The sequence below is a fragment of the Hyposmocoma kahamanoa genome, unplaced genomic scaffold (genome assembly GCF_003589595.1).
Source record: "Hyposmocoma kahamanoa isolate Upper Pololo Valley unplaced genomic scaffold, ASM358959v1 215, whole genome shotgun sequence".
Lineage (NCBI taxonomy): Eukaryota > Metazoa > Arthropoda > Insecta > Lepidoptera > Cosmopterigidae > Hyposmocoma > Hyposmocoma kahamanoa.
In genome coordinates this window covers 2,444,944-2,460,840 of record NW_020653736.1, presented here as the reverse complement: position 1 = coordinate 2,460,840, position 15,897 = coordinate 2,444,944, and the positions used below count along the sequence as shown (strand labels likewise).

Below are 15,897 nucleotides of genomic sequence, written 5' to 3'. Positions count from 1 at the left end.
TGTGTGTGTGTGTGTGTGTGTGTGTGTGTGTGTGTGTGTGTGTGTGTAATTTCAGTAAAATAAATATGTTTTCACTCGTCTCGTAGTCGAGTGTAGTCAATCAATTAGTAATAACTTTTTCACATTCCGCTCTTCACAAAAGGTGAATATTAAGGATTTTGTTTATCTTTTATTAAGGATTTTGTTTAAATATTCTCCAGAAAATAATAATGACGGTGAGCTAAACTAAAAAAAATTGCTCCGGAAAACTAAAACAAAAAATAACAACAATCTTTACAGAATATTTTTATAACATTTTCCTACGCCTTAAGAATCATCACCCCTTTGTTTCCTAAATCGGTCAAAATCTGTGATCAAGAACTGTGTTAATAAATTATAATAATAAAATTTGATCAAAAAGATGAAGCGGCCGTACCACGAAACTGTATGCTTTATACAAAAGTATCGCTCGTTAGATATTCATGGCTCAGTAAAGAAGGACCACAAGTGTATCTCGCGAATCTCGCGACGTACACTCGTTTGCATATTTATTTTCTCGAAATTCGTTCAAAATGAAAATAATTGATTTTAAAATAAATTACGCATAGGTATTCTGATTACAAAATTACGTAACTGTGGAAGGAAACGTCCCTGTTTATTATCTTCTCGCAGCTGTGGTGTTTTTGCAGTTTGTAATGGCACAAATAGTATTTTTGCGGTTTTCGACGTTCCGAAGCGTAGCGGCAGCAACTAAGAGTTTATAACTTACATTGGGCACGCGAAGTAGGTACACACGCCAGCACAGCAAGCTACACATTGACGTATCTTATTCCGTTGCAATGGAGGTGATTTTCGAACAAAAATGTGTAGTCTGATGTCCCGTTGTTGTCCGTACAATTGCGGCGTCTATTTAGATATAAATTTCTGTGATACAGCGTCATCTTTAGTAACTTTTTCGATCTTTTCTTTGTTATATATAAAAAGACAAAAGAACATAGAAAGTGAAGGTTAATTTAGGTTAGGACTATAAGTTGGGCTTGGAGCAACGACGTTTTGATGAGCCCGTCCATCACAACTGTAACAAGGACGATCACTGAGTAGATGATGGACAAATTGCTTGTCAATCAAATATCTTTAGAGAATTCGACAAGAGAGATTATTGTAATCCGGAGGAGAATATTCCGTGCCGTGGTGAGGACGCTGCAGGAATAGAGTTTGCTTACTGTTTATAGAATGAACCAGCTAAATGAGACCAGCTCTCTTCATCGGAAAACCGTGTAAAGATGGATTGGTATACAAACAGTAATTTTGCACAATTTTCAAAGTTACCTACAACCTTCGTAAGCACGAAATTAACGTATGGCGAATTAATTTATTGTTATGGTTCATAAATCATATAAGTATGAAGGAGTCATAAAATAAGTCATAATTATATGCACTACTTTTTCCCAACGGCTTTGGCTACATGGGTTTGACATCGCACGTAGCTTTGCTGATTTCCGGGACCAAATGAAATATATACTCCTCGCGTAATCAGCCACTCCTCGTCCCCCATCGACATCAGCTTCATTATTACAAATCAATTGTTCAGCACCATCTTTAGAGTTGTAATTTTTTGGATAAATATGGATGTGTTTAAAAAGACGAAAGAGGTTCGTCAGAAATACAGGAAGTGGATTTTCATTTTTTCAGCCAGAGACAAGCGTGATGTTAAGTACGTATTTTAACAATATAGATACATAGATAGATAACTCGTTTATCCAGCACAAATACAAACAGGAACAAAACATTTACAATCACTTCACAAAGTATAACACAAAATCATATAGAACATTTAGTAACAATAGAGTTCGTCCAGAGAAGTACTGCTACCTTACCTATTTCCGGCGCCAAGCAGTAATATCAGCATTACTATGTACCGGTTTTGAAGGGTAAGGGTGCTGGTGAAATTACAGGCACATGTGACTTTTTAACTTATGCGCCAGTCACGCAGTGGCAGTGCCCTCTCTTTGTGATTTAAAGCTAATGAGTGACACTGCAACTGTTATGGATAGGCTTACCATCAGGCATACGACTCGTTCGTCCCGTCTCTTGATATAATAAAAATAAAATACATTATTAATTTAATATATATTAATATAAAACACATACTGCATATAACATTTAACAATAACTGATTTATTTAAATTGATTGTAATCAACTTTATAGCCGTTGTTTAATTTTATTTTTAATTTGAATCATAATTTTGGTTCTACTTTGTTTTAGTAAATTTAGTCCAATGCATTTGAAATCTTAGTTTGGTCCAGATACGAGCTTACCTATAATTGGCATATACATAAGAACAATATTACATGTAATATCTAGAATAATCATATATATGTAATTATGTTGGTTTGCCTATTAATAAATAATCAATTAACAATGACACACCGTCAAATCTTACATAATTACTACTTGCATGACAAATTTTACTATAAAGACCGAAATTTTAAAACCTGAATATCTATCGCTCCTCCATACTCAGCGCGATTATATCATAAATATGAAGTTTCTTATTTTAATTTTGCTGGTTGGAATAGTTGTTGTACTTTGCAGAAAAGATAAAATTTACGATCTGGAAAAAGCCGAAGAGCTCTTCGAAAAATTCATTAAAGACTACAAGAGAGTCTACAAAGACGACGAAGATAGAAAGATTCACTTCGAAGCATTCAAGGCAAATTTGGAAAACATTATTAAGAGAAACCAGGAGGAAGATAAAATTATTTTTAGTATCAACGAAGTAGCTGATTATACTAAGGAAGAATGGGATAGTAAGTGGGGTGAAAAAGAAAGAAAAAGATTAAGAAACTCTGTTCGACGCGAGTAAGGAAGACGGTGTGTTATTTTCACGTGAGTGCAGAAGATATTCATACTATATTATATTTTGGAGATCTTTTTTATTTGGTAGGCGTAATCATTTCGTAGTTCCATGACAATATAAAATTTGCTACAGGAACTAAATTAAACACCAGTCTACCTTTCCCGGAAGATCATCACCTAGTATGACTCTGATATGAAAGCCACTGGTGGGCCTCTGCCCACAGAGGCGATCGCACTTAGCACAATTCTAGCAAAAAACTCTCTTACATTTATCAATCTTTTCATACAACCCGTCTTAATTTTTTTCTACACACTCCAGCCTTTCCAAGAATACTCTCACATTGATTTCAGCCTTTTTTTTCAGGCCCTTAAATGTAGACATGGACTCATGAAAGTTCCTGGTTGAGTGAGTCGTGCCCATAAGAGTAGAACTTCTAATTATACCTAACGCGTGATGACACGTATCTATATAGTTTTATATATATCAAATAATTTGTTGTCTATGACTTTCAGATGTTACCAACGTTCCCAGTTAACGTTTAAAAACCTGTGTTATATATATTTTCCACAAATATTATATTGCATGGCTAATAATTTTTTTTGGCGGAAGTACGAGACTTCTGGTCACAGGAAAAGCTTGACCGGCAACAATAGTTGTTTATAAAGTATGTACTGTAATATTTAGAACCATAATTCTGGCATAAATTAAATAAACATGAACGCACATGGTTGACGTAGTTGTTTTTTTTTGTTTGTTTGGTTGAATTAGTATTTTATTTGAATTTGTTTACCCACTTATTAGATAATTAGGATGGAAGAGATGTGACTACAGTTTAATATTAGTTTATTTTTAATGCGTTAAGATCCTTCAGCTCGCCCTTTTATACGGTGGTGCAGTCAAGGTCATCAGCGGCCAGCTGGAAAGTGTCAGTGTCAACAACGAGCGACATACATTATACTATAGTGGCCCAGAACTCAGCCACACCGACCGCGTCACACAGCCGCCATTAAATCCTCAAGCGTGCAGGTGTTAGGGAACGCAGGGCATGATATGAGGTGGGCCATCATTTGAGTCGCACCGCACAAGCAGTCCAAGTTAGAATCACCCGAAAATCTCCACCTGAATAAATTGTCCTTGCTCCAACCAACCTCGAGTTCGAAGTCTATTCAAAGACGATCAGATCGAACGTCTGCAAGGCAATTTGTGGCCAGGAGAAAGACTCTCAGAAGGCGGGACAAACGTAGATGGTACTCTTTCGCGCCAAAGGATGCATGCACCTCGCCTGAGCCGGTTCAATGCTCAGAGTATCGACACATTTTACAAAACTTTTCCGGCTCCTCAGTCTCTGTTGCATTGTGAAGTGGTTGTGCAAAGGGTGCCGAGAGTCGTTGGCCAAATTTGCTCTTTCGCAAGATGCCGCTACATTTCTGCGGATGTCTGGGGGAGCTATGCCAGCTAGTGGCTACAGCAATCTTACCGGGGTCGGCTGAAGACAGCCAATTATAATCCGGCAAGTCTCATTTAATGCTATATCCACTAATTTTGCATGGGAAGGGGTTGTTGAGGAATAATTGCAGTGCGTGACCAAAGTGTGCTCAGGCCGTACGAATTACTAATAGTATGTTGTAGAATTGATGAATAAACGCTCATTGTTAAAACTTGGTGTTGGTTTCCTTTGTTAGTTATAGAACCTTAGATAATAGTGTACTTGTCCGGCCCGCAACCCAGGCAATACGTTACATTACTATTTTTTCCACGGTGCATATGCCGATTTGTCTACTTCAAGTTAGAAAGTCTGGAGCAACGATGCTTTGGTGAGTCCCGCCCATCACGGCCAAGATATAAAAGTTGCGTGTCAATCAGAGAAGAATATGCCGAAAATCTGATGTGGTGCCGAGGGGAGTAAGCTGCAGGAATGGCGTTGGCGTGCTGTTTTTAGAATGAGTAAGTCGAATAAACGATTTGGTGGAGTTCACGGGAAGGGCCGGTATGGGTAAAACAATAAGAGTACTTTAATGAATAGACATGCTTTTTTATTGCGCGACGATGTAAAGATAGATACAGTCACTAATTATACACAATCTTCTTTAGTAGCAGAAGAGCTTGTGAAAGAGTTCGTCCAGGTAAGTACTACCACCTTACCTATTTCTACCGCCAAGCAGTTATTTAAGCATAACGGCGTTCCGGTTTGGAAGGGTAAGGGTGCTGGTGAAATTACAAGCACATGGGACTTGTCAACTTATGTATCAGAGTGACGGGTGCAGTGGCAGCTCTGAGTGGCACTGCAACTGTTATGGATAGGCGTGTCGGTTACCGCCAGGCGCACGACTGTTCGTTCCGTCACTTGTCACATAAAAAAAGTCGCCTTCAATCTTGGTAAGCAAATAATTATCGTGTGGCGAATTAATTTATTGTTATGCCTCATAAATCATTTAAGTTTATAGCAGTCATAAAATAAATCACAATTTTATGTGTGCACTAGTTTTTTTCTACGACTTTAGCTACATGAATCAAACGTCAGACGTCGCATAGCTTTGTTAAATTCCGGGACCAAATTTAATATGAATACCCCTCCGTGTAATGAGTCACTCCTCCGCCCCCACCGAAACTAGTTTCCTTATTACAAACCAGTTATACAGCACCATCTTTAGAGTTGTAATTTTATAAGTAATTTTTTGGAGAAATATGGATTTGTTTAAAAAGGCGAAGGAACATAGGAAGTGGAGGGTCATTTTCTTTGCCTACCTCAGTCGGAGATGGGCGTAATGGTATGTACGTATTTTAAAAATTCATCTTCCTCTTCTTGTCGAGTCAATGACAAAAACCACCAAAAAGTGTTACATTACTTTAGCCCAGTAAGCAGCCACCTATATGCCCCTATCCGTTGTCTTTAGCAGATCTTCGCGGGTGCAGCTGGTCGGACACAGTGGGCATGACAGCAAGTGATACAGAGTTTGTGTGGGGTATCCGCAAGCACAATGATTATGAGTTGGGTTAATGTAACCCCATTTCACCAATCAACTTCCTGATTTAGTTTTTCTACTACACATGCTGTCTCGCGATGTACATTGGGAGGAGCAATACCCGCTATACTAATGACAGAGGAGTGTGTTTCAAGCATACCGTTGTAATGCGACAAGTATCATATAAGGCTATGGTGATTTACCTCGCGTGAGCGGAATGTTGCCACACTGGACATGCGAATTCACCCACGCGTGAAAGACGCACTCCGCAGCACTTCTTCAGCTTTAGATGTAAGTCACCGGAGGAGGTGGTTTCTAGTGCCCACTTTTGGTTTAGTCTTATAGCAGTGTGGTTTGTATGTCAGTGCCCTGTCGAGTGTTATACACAGCTAGGGTGGGTTCGACCGTAACGTCATCGTAGCTGGCTGCCTTTCCATCCTGCAAAAACTCAATACCGGAGTTCACCTCTGTTAAGGTAAAGGGCTTGCTCAAATGGTCAGTTTGTGGTTCCAAATCATTCAATTTACCGGTTTTAGTTTTTTAAACGGTGCGGTGGTTCAACGTTCAAGAGTAATTGGTGAGCAACCTGATTTGCTGTGACTTGGCCCGGATTGTTGGCTGCAGGGGGACTGATTGATGTTAGTCTCTGGATGGTCAGCCACGCCTTCTTGCTGTTGTGTGTCATGTCTATGCCCGTCAATAAGTGCATTCATTTTTCCTTGCGTTTTTCACCGATTCAGCGCGACAGCTCCTCACTAGTCGCAAAGATGTCTTCTGAGAATGGATTTAAATCAAACAAAACCTGATAGTATTTCAGGAGGGCAGTGGCCTAATTAAAGCCCGGCACATAAAATGTCCGGCATTCGTGTGGAATATGCTGGCGGGATTCAGTCCATATTATGTTAACAAACTTTTGATAATTGCTCTGGGTATGTTCGATTTAAAGTAATCTAGTATCTACGCCTTGAGAGAATAGTTGTCAGTTTGTCTTCAAGAAATTAAATCGCCGACGGAATGGCACCATCTGTGGTTTTACAACTGACTCGATAGTGAGAGCAATGGGTTGGTGTTGGGTGTTAGGCATTACAGGGCAAACAGATTTTTTTGCACATCGAGCTGTTTGCAAAACAGCTCGATGCTGTGGCGAACAAAAATTACGTCGGGATTGTAGCCTCGGAGCCAGCGGCGGCTATTAAACGAAGCAGGTAGTTTTGCATGAGAGTCAGGTTCACTGTTTCCGCCCATTCGTGCAATGTGTGGCCATAATTGTAAGTTGAGGCATAACCTCAAGTTGTGCGGTAGCTGTTGAAGTCTCCAACAATAACTTTTAAGAGGTGTTCGTCGAAATTGCTGGTTTTATTAAATTGAAATGATTGGTTTGGCGGTTTTTAAATAATCATAACCGTGCATCGACCTGTGTCAATAGCCGTAGATCGAATAGCTATGGTCGGTTTAGCAAAGATAACACTACAATATTTTGAAAGCGGAGACTCAACGACAAGCGCCATTCCCGGAATTAGTGGTCTTAGTTGGTCGGCACCACGATGAGTCTCTTGGACGCAAAGTTATCGCTTGGCGAGTTTTGACATAGCGTCGCAAGTAAGTCGCTCTTGATATCGATACGTAGCGTTACGTTTCCACATTTATATGGCGAACGACTATGGAGTGGAATTTCCTGCCTGCAGACTTGTTCCCTGCACGTTATAACTTGGGCCTTTTCAAGGCGACAGTGAATAGGCATTATTTAGGTGTGCATGATCCATCGTCGACCTCATTGTCACTTTCAATCAGGTGAGATGGAGGTGATGGAGATCAAATGCGCACTTTCATTTTATTAAAAAAATTGGAGAAATGTTTGATGTTAATCGATATAACGGAAAGAGCTGCTTTTCGGCTTCAGGGAGGGCCTTTAGAGGTATCGTTTGGTTTTAGCAATAACATACCGACAAACATTACATATTTATTACTTGCATGATAAATTTTACTATAAATAGTGAACAGTTTAAAACCTGAACACCTATCGTACTTCGCACCCAGCGCGATTATATCATAAATATGAAGTCTCTTATTTTAATTTTGCTGACTGGAATAGTTGTTGTACTATGTAAAAAAGGTATAGTCTACGATATGGAAAAAATCGACGAGCTCTTCGAAAAATTCATCAAAGACTACGACAGAGTTTACAAAGACGACGAAGACAGAAAGATTCACTTTGAAGCGTTCAAGGTAAATGTGGAAAGACTTAATAAGAGAAACGATGAAGATGACGCTATTTTTGGCATCGACAAATTCGCTGATTATACTAAGGAAGAATGGGATAGCATGCAGGGCGTACCAGCTGACGGTAAGTGAAGTAAAAAATTAAGGTTCTTAATTCGAGAGTAAGCAAGACGGTGTATTATGACATGAGTGCAGATGATATTATTCTATACTCACTCGGTTTTAGGGCCCACTGAAAATCAGCGTCACAGCCTTTCCTCAGTGGTGACAATAGCTGAGTGGGATCCTGTTACTTACGCCACAGCCGCGCACATGACACTTAGTCTAATTGTGTTAAATATTTCATGTTTGCTTTGTTGATGTGTATGATGTTATTTTTTTTCGTTTTTTTCAGTTATTTTTATTTTAATTTTTTGTTTTAATGTAGCATCATCTTTTTTTTTTGTCTTCATTTTATTACTGTGTATATTTTTGTTGTGGCGTAGTAATAAACGACTTCTGTTCTATTCTATTCTATTCTATATTCATAATTATTATGAATACATTTTGGACATCTTTTTTATTTGATAGGCGTTAAGTGCAAATCATTTCGTAATGCCATGTCTCAAGATCGTCACCTAGTATGACAGATGAGAAAGCGACTGGTGGCCTCTGCCCACTGAAGCGATCGCAATTTGCACAATTCTAGCAAAAAACTCTCTTACTTAACTTACATTTGTCATTCATTTCATACAACCCGTCTTAATTTTTTTCTACACACTCCAGCCTTTCCTCCACTCCAACCTTTCAACCTTTCTTCAACCTTTTTTTTTCGGGCCCATAAATATAGACATGGACACACGAAAGTTCCTGGTTGAGTGACTAGTGCCCATAAGAGTATATAACAAGCATATGTATGTGTGTGTATACATATATCAACTAATTTGTTTTCTTTACCTTTCAGCTGTGACCGTGCCGCCACTCGAATAACGTTTAAAAACCTGTGTTAGAAATCTTCCCCACAAACAAATGTGGCAACAATACATAAGTATACATGGATTCAGCAGACTTCTCCAGATTTATGTATAACCTAAGTAATAATAGAATAGAATAAAACAGAGAGTTTTTATTTCAGGTATAGACCCATATTAATTGTTAGTAAGATTCGTTCGTGGTTCAAAATAAAATCCTGATTGCAGCGAGAGTTTCATGGCATGACACGTGAAAAATTTTCCTACCGAGCGAAACAAACAACTTTTCACCTCATTATAGCGAGGCAAATGGTAGATAAAAAACGGATTAACGTAAATAATGTACGACAGATCGCATAGTTGAACGTGTCATTAATATGTTTTTTTTTCATCGAACGAAAAAGTTAGGTTCAGGGTGCAGATAAAAGTTCTTGAAATCGAACTTGACGATGGACTGTATACTGAAAGCTTTTCCGAGCTAGGGAGGTGAAAAATATACATATATTTAATATATCGCACATGACAACTAACATACTTTATCTCAAAATGGCTTTAATTAAGCTTTAATATATTAAGTTTCAAAGCGACAGTATTGTCCTGTCACTTTGAAATTAAATCGTTTATGACACATCAATATAGCGAGATTTTGGAGAAAAATTATTAATATAACGCAATTTTGAGATAAAATATAACATGACGCCATTTTTGTGATAATATGTTATAACTATGTTAGTTGTCACGTGCGATATAATAATATGACCATTTTCTAAACAGGCAATGCAAATATTGCGATGCCTTAGATTGAAGTGCTTGATAAAAGTTTCTGCCTTTAGCCAGACGAGCTAAAGGGAGAAAAATTTATTTTTTGTCCTTTTAGTTTTGAATACATAGATACGTTTTTATATATCGTCGAAGGATTCGTCCTTTGCATGGCTAAGGAATTTTTTTGGATGGAAGTAGCTGCCAGACGCCCGTAGAGGCTTGACCGACAATAATTGCTATTTATAAAATATTTACTGTAATGTTTAGAACCATAATTCTGAATAAACATGTGTACGCATGGGTGACACAGTTGTTTTATATTTATATATCCACTTATTAGATTTAGCATGGAAGAGACGTCTAATTTGAAATTAACATGCAAGGATAATATTCTTGCATGGCGAAGAGTCGATTTTTACGATGTAGATCAGCTTTTGATGTATATTTTGTTATTATTCGAATATGAACATAATTTGAAAGAAAGAAAGAATAAAAGAATGAAAAAAAAAACGTTTATTTGCTAGAATACAGTAATTACACAGATCTTATAGAAAATTAGGTACAATGTATTCAACCAGCAAGCAGGTGTGCAAATAAATATTAATTAAATGAAATATTTCGGCCTCCAAAATTAATTGCATTTCAAATTAATATTAGTTAGTATTCGTAAATTCTAAATATTCCTTATTACTATACATATTGAAGCAGGTATTCTTTTAAATTAATTTACGGCAACGAGGTTGGTATAAAAGTTTCATGATTTTAACTCTGGTTTGCCTTTGTATCACTTCACCACATGTTTTCAAATATAGAGGATGAGAATTAACAAATACATCTTTAATATACATGCATGGCAAAGGCAGTATGATCAGTTCCTTGAACAACGGTTTGCAGGTATCATCGAACCACTGATCGCTCGAATACACTTCTTCTGAACCTTGAACTCTTTCTAAATTTACTGAGTTGCGTACAGACGAAACGTAGCCGTCGTGGTAGGCCGTCAACGCCGCTTCTCGAGAGACAATTTGCCGTAGTCTTCTCAGAGCGCAAAAAAATCTATTTAGTCTCATATAAAGTTCGATATGTCCCTTCCAGTTAAGGTGTTTATCGACTGTCAACCCAAGAAAGTTAAGAGCTCTCATGCCAAAAAAGTTTTGACGTTGGCTCCGCCCAAAGTGAAACAAATATATGTCTGCAGTTCGCGTGACACGCGACAGGAGATGTTGAATTTTGCGCATTAAAAGTACCAAATTCGTTTTAGCGGAATAACTCTAAAACTAAAGGGATTAAAAAAAATCCGTAGTGACAGTTGTCGATCATGCATAAATATAATTAATTATCTAATTTTTGTCCTAATAACCTGTAGCATTTCGAGGATAAATCTAAAAAATGTGAAAATTAGAGGTCATTTCGTGATTTTTATCTATCGAGGAAACTTTATTGTTTTATGTTTCTGATTAATGTCTATGCTTGAATATATCGTGTAGTTACTCATACAATATTTTACTTTGAACTTTAAAGTGGATATACCCCTCTAAAATCAAATCGAACATTAGGAATTTTTCCTCTGCTCCCTCTTAAATGTGTTAACTTCATCTACAGTATCGGTATTGTAGTGAATTTTAATTGGTATGGGATTTAAATTGTATGACGTAAACGTCAAAAATTTAGTTTTGATTGAAAAATTATAATTAGTTCGAAGCTTTAATGTCTTCTTCGAATAGTATGTTAAAAACATTGTGATTGATTAAATATTAATTAGAGCATTTAATGCGATGTTGTTATTTTGTTTATTTAATGTATTTTATAAGCAATCATTGACGTTAAATGCATCGTATAATTCACACTCACAGTGAATACTTAAATAAATTAAAAAAAAATCTAAATACGGTCACGCATGTCCTTCTGGCTGCCCGTGATTATACTTTTCCACAATTCAGTGTCATTTTACGGCAAGTACTTGTAAGTTAAGTCTTCAGTCTAGTTGCTTTTAAATATCCGGGCAACGAAGCACAATTGAAGGTAATACACTTTTTTTCAAATGACTTTGCCAGACCAGCAGAGATAATGGTGACAGAACATTGTTTTTTTCTTATAGTAACACAATATGCTTAAGGGAATAGTAAAAAAGTGGTGAAGAAATATGAAGCCAAGGACTACACAAATGGAAAAAGTATGAAGAAATGGAAAATGATGTAGAGAAATTCGAATTACAAACAGAAAAATATGTTTAAAATAAAAACAGAAAATTGCTGTTATGATACATAGGAAATACGATTGCAATGAAAAATGGAGAATGGTGAATGACAAAATAGAAGTTGTACAACAACACCACTTAATCAAGAAAAGTAACAAATACACCCGGGAGATAGACGACAGATGAGAACCAATTTTTGATCATGGTCTGTTAAAAGCTCACAATAAGTTTCATTTTAAGTAATCTGATATATCTTTTAATTGTTTCTTACAATATTTTAACGACGGTTTTATTGACGTGTAGAGAATAAATCAATTTTATGTTCAGCAACATTATAATCTCGAATTTCATATATTTTGAGTTCCAACACTATTTATTGTAATAGCAGCGTTCTAGTTTTACCCATGACTTTGGCTACATGGGTTAACATCATACATCACGTAGCTTTGTTGACTTCCGGGACTAAATAAAATATTAATACTCCTCAGAAGAAATCAATTTCCAACTTCCATTTGGTTTATAAATAATTTTTTTTCACACCATCTCTGAGGTTGCAATATTTTTTCCATTTTTAGGGTAGTACTGAGAGCAGCAGAAAGAGCACGACAATAGGACGATTGTTGATGAAAAATTATTGAAAGACCATTATATAAAAGGGAATGCTTTGATGGTTTGGTCACGTGGAATGGATGGACATTAGTAGATTGACGGCACAAAGTTACAGAGCTAATGTGTATGGAAACGGGCAGAGATTGACCTCAACACACAATCAGATTACTGTATCAAGAATAAATGGGTTTGTATGAAAGACGAAAAAGGTTTGTGAGAAAGGTAGCAAGCGGAGGTGTATGCTCTTTAACTATATGCATATTTTATCAATAACACACCGATAAATATTACGTATTTATGACTTGCATGAAAAATTTTACTATAAATAGCGAACATTTTAAAACCCGAATACCTATCGTACTTCATACTTAACGCGATAATATACTTAGCGCGATATTATATAATTTAATCAAATATGAAGTCTCTTCTTCTAATTTTGCTGGTTGGAATTGTTCTCGTATTAAGTGATAAAGATAATAATACAGTCTACAATCTCGACGAAGCCCCAGAGCTCTTCGAAAAATTTATTAAAGCCTTCAATAAAGTCTATAAAGGCGAGGAAGATAAAAATATTCACTTTGAAGCGTTCAAGAAAAATTTGGAAGCCGTTAATTTGACAAACCAGGCCCGTCCCAACGCTATTTTTGTTCTTAACAAATACAGTGATTATACTGAGGAAGAATATAAACTTCATGGCTCCAAGCATTTTTTTAGTTTTGATAACAATTAAATATTGCTTAAAAGTGAAATAAAAGTTAATTACTAAATCGAATAAATGATATACATAGATTAGATATTGAGTTTATTGGAATAATACCAAATCTATCGCCAAAAGAGCTTAGGATGTTTAAGTATGCCAGTTTCAATTCTGGTCTTATACTTTTTGTAACAATTTTGCTGTAGCTTATCACATTGTTCACGGAGTAGATCGTATTCGAATTTGTCCCTCAGACTATTGTACTTACGGCAACGTTGTCTAATTTTATTCTTTACAGTTAATAATTTTATAAGACTTCTGGAAAACCAGAGCGTATATTTACCGTCGGTTGTCCATTCCTTAGGAAAAAGTCTGTCCACGATCCCTTTAACTACATCATAAAATAAAGACACCATTTACATCTGCACATTCCTCAAATTCTAATTGACCCTAACAAGCTCTGCAATCACATCTTCGTCATCTGTTTTGAAAAAATTATACTCTGTCCTATCAGTCATTGGCAAATAAGTAAGACAGCATAAGTCTGTAACATCTATCAGCAAATTAGGATGGTAATGATCAAGCTTACTAAGTAGGTCCTGTGCTAAGCCTACATTCACATTCGTTAGTGTACTCAGCACAAGATCCAAAATTTTACCGTTGCTATTTTAGCAATTGTTTAATTGATGTAAGTTATTACTATTCAAGAAATCGACTAAAGTACAGCCCATAACATTATTGATGTAATTAGAGGGAATTAAACCAGTATTACCATCTCCCCCGCTAGACCAGTTTATAAAGTTTAAATTGAAATCCCCTAGTATAATCAGCTCGTCAATATTATTGGACGATACATTGTTCACATTGTTGATGAACTTTTTTAAAGATTCAAGCTTTGCTGGTGGAGGCAAATATACTGCAGAGGGCTATCTTCTTGATTATTTTATGAATTTTAACTTGTATAGTTATCCAAAGGTTCTCACAATCACTTTCGCATTCGACATACGGTCTGATATTATCTCACTGGACACAGCTACTAACACACCACCTCCATCCTGCTTACAACCTCTAAATATTGGGCGATCCCTGCGAAACACTTTATACCTAGAGTCTATAAATTCCATATCATTAATACTAGAGTTTAGCCATGTTTCCGTAAATACAATAGCCCTATAATTACTTTGCAATATTTGATGATTTATATCATCCGTTTTCGTTCGTATTCCACGGGTATTTTGATAATATATGTCAAACATATTTAACAAAAACATTAAAGCCACATTAAACAAAGTAATGGTTTTTCTGACGTAAAGCTAAATAATAAACTTTAGGCATTCCTTATTACGAATAATAATAGCTTTTCCACTTTATTCATTTTTTCTAACATACACCCTACCATTACGCACCCATACAAACTTATAATTCATTTCTCTTGCTTTAAGACGGGCAGCAGCATGAAGAGCCTTCGTACTGGGAATCAAGTATTCGGAGACAAAAACTGGAGATCTTTGGCCTGCGATACCCAAATGACGAGTATTCAGCTTTTCCTCTTTGTTATTTTTATTATAATTTGCGACAGCTGCAAGGAAGGAGTCGCGTTGACGGCTGCTACGGAACTTTGCAATAATACTGCGTGGCGTATTGCTATTTCTATCAAGCTTGGCCACACGTGTTACGTGCAGTACATCGTCATCTTTAAGTTGTGCCTTGACAGTTGATGATAATTGTATAATTGTGCTCACCAAATTCTCAGATTTATGTTCAGTAACTCCATTAATCTCCACATTGTTCTCACGTAAGTGGCGCTCTGCGAGGCTTAGCCTCAAGGTGAGGTCAGTTACTATGGACTGCAACCGATATTGTCTACTTCCAGTTTATGTATTGAGGCGTGTCGCTCCTCAACGGTTGACCTAAGTTCCTCGTACCTGCTGTTGAAAAAATCCACTGACTCTCTAAATTCCTTGAGAATTTGATTTATAGGTTGCAATTCTTTGGCGATTGTTTGCAATATCACCTGAAATTCAGAGCGTATGATCGTACGTAGCCTTTCTTCCATTTCTGGATACATATTTTCTGCTTCACAGGATACGTCGAGGCTTTTGGTATCTTTGCGTCTAATGGTGACATTATCCCGTGGAGCCGACATACCAGACGATCGTATTTTACCAATATTATTTACGGGTTTCTGATTTTGTCGAATTGGCGTATTTGTGTTGTCGACTTTCGGTGCTTTACTACGACAGTATTGACAAATCCAAGATTGCTTTTCCTCAGTGCGCATACTTTCAAAACGCTCCTGAAGAATGTTAGTACACAACAGATCATAGTGTGGCTTGCATATGGAACATATGATACACCTATTTAACTCCACGAGTTCATGGCATCGCGCACATTTTTTTGCTGAAGACATGGTAATGGCGTGTTTTGTCTTCCGTGAGACAACGCAGTGAAAGCTAAGTATAAATGCCAGCCGCAGTTTGTGCTCTTTGACGCGCGACACGGAACCAGTTTAACCACTGCTCTCACACGAATATGATCCGTCCGCCGTAGATCCGGAAGTCGGAATTTCTACTACACTGGCACGAGTCGAGCAATATACAATTAGTCAGCTGATTGGCAATATTGAAATTTAGTTTTTTTATTTATCTGTATATTTTAT

The 15,897-nt window shown here is 36.9% G+C and overlaps 2 protein-coding genes and 1 long non-coding RNA gene across 3 annotated transcripts in view; 2 read left to right on the top strand and 1 right to left on the bottom strand.

The window, feature by feature from the left end:
* LOC113227739 (band 4.1-like protein 3) overlaps window positions 1-15,897 on the bottom strand; it is a 154,510-nt gene that overhangs the window by 77,357 nt on the left and 61,256 nt on the right. The gene's annotated exons all lie outside the window — the stretch shown is intronic.
* LOC113227788 lies at window positions 3,204-3,887 on the top strand. Its single transcript, XR_003310235.1, has 2 exons — window positions 3,204-3,245; window positions 3,353-3,887. It is a non-coding gene; the product is annotated as an uncharacterized LOC113227788 (long non-coding RNA).
* LOC113227786 (fruit bromelain-like) lies at window positions 7,816-9,467 on the top strand. Its single transcript, XM_026460788.1, has 2 exons — window positions 7,816-8,147; window positions 8,967-9,467. Exons 1-2 carry the CDS (start codon window positions 7,859-7,861, stop codon window positions 8,990-8,992), a joined length of 315 nt encoding a protein of 104 aa, XP_026316573.1. The 5' UTR covers window positions 7,816-7,858; the 3' UTR covers window positions 8,993-9,467.

Coding starts and splice junctions, on each gene's coding strand:
- LOC113227786 (XM_026460788.1), top strand. CDS start 7,859: ATGAAGTCTCTTATTTTAATTTTGCTGACTGGAATAGTTGTTGTACTA. Junction 8,148..8,966: donor GCAGGGCGTACCAGCTGACG/GTAAGTGAAGTA, acceptor TTTACCTTTCAG/CTGTGACCGTGCCGCCACTC.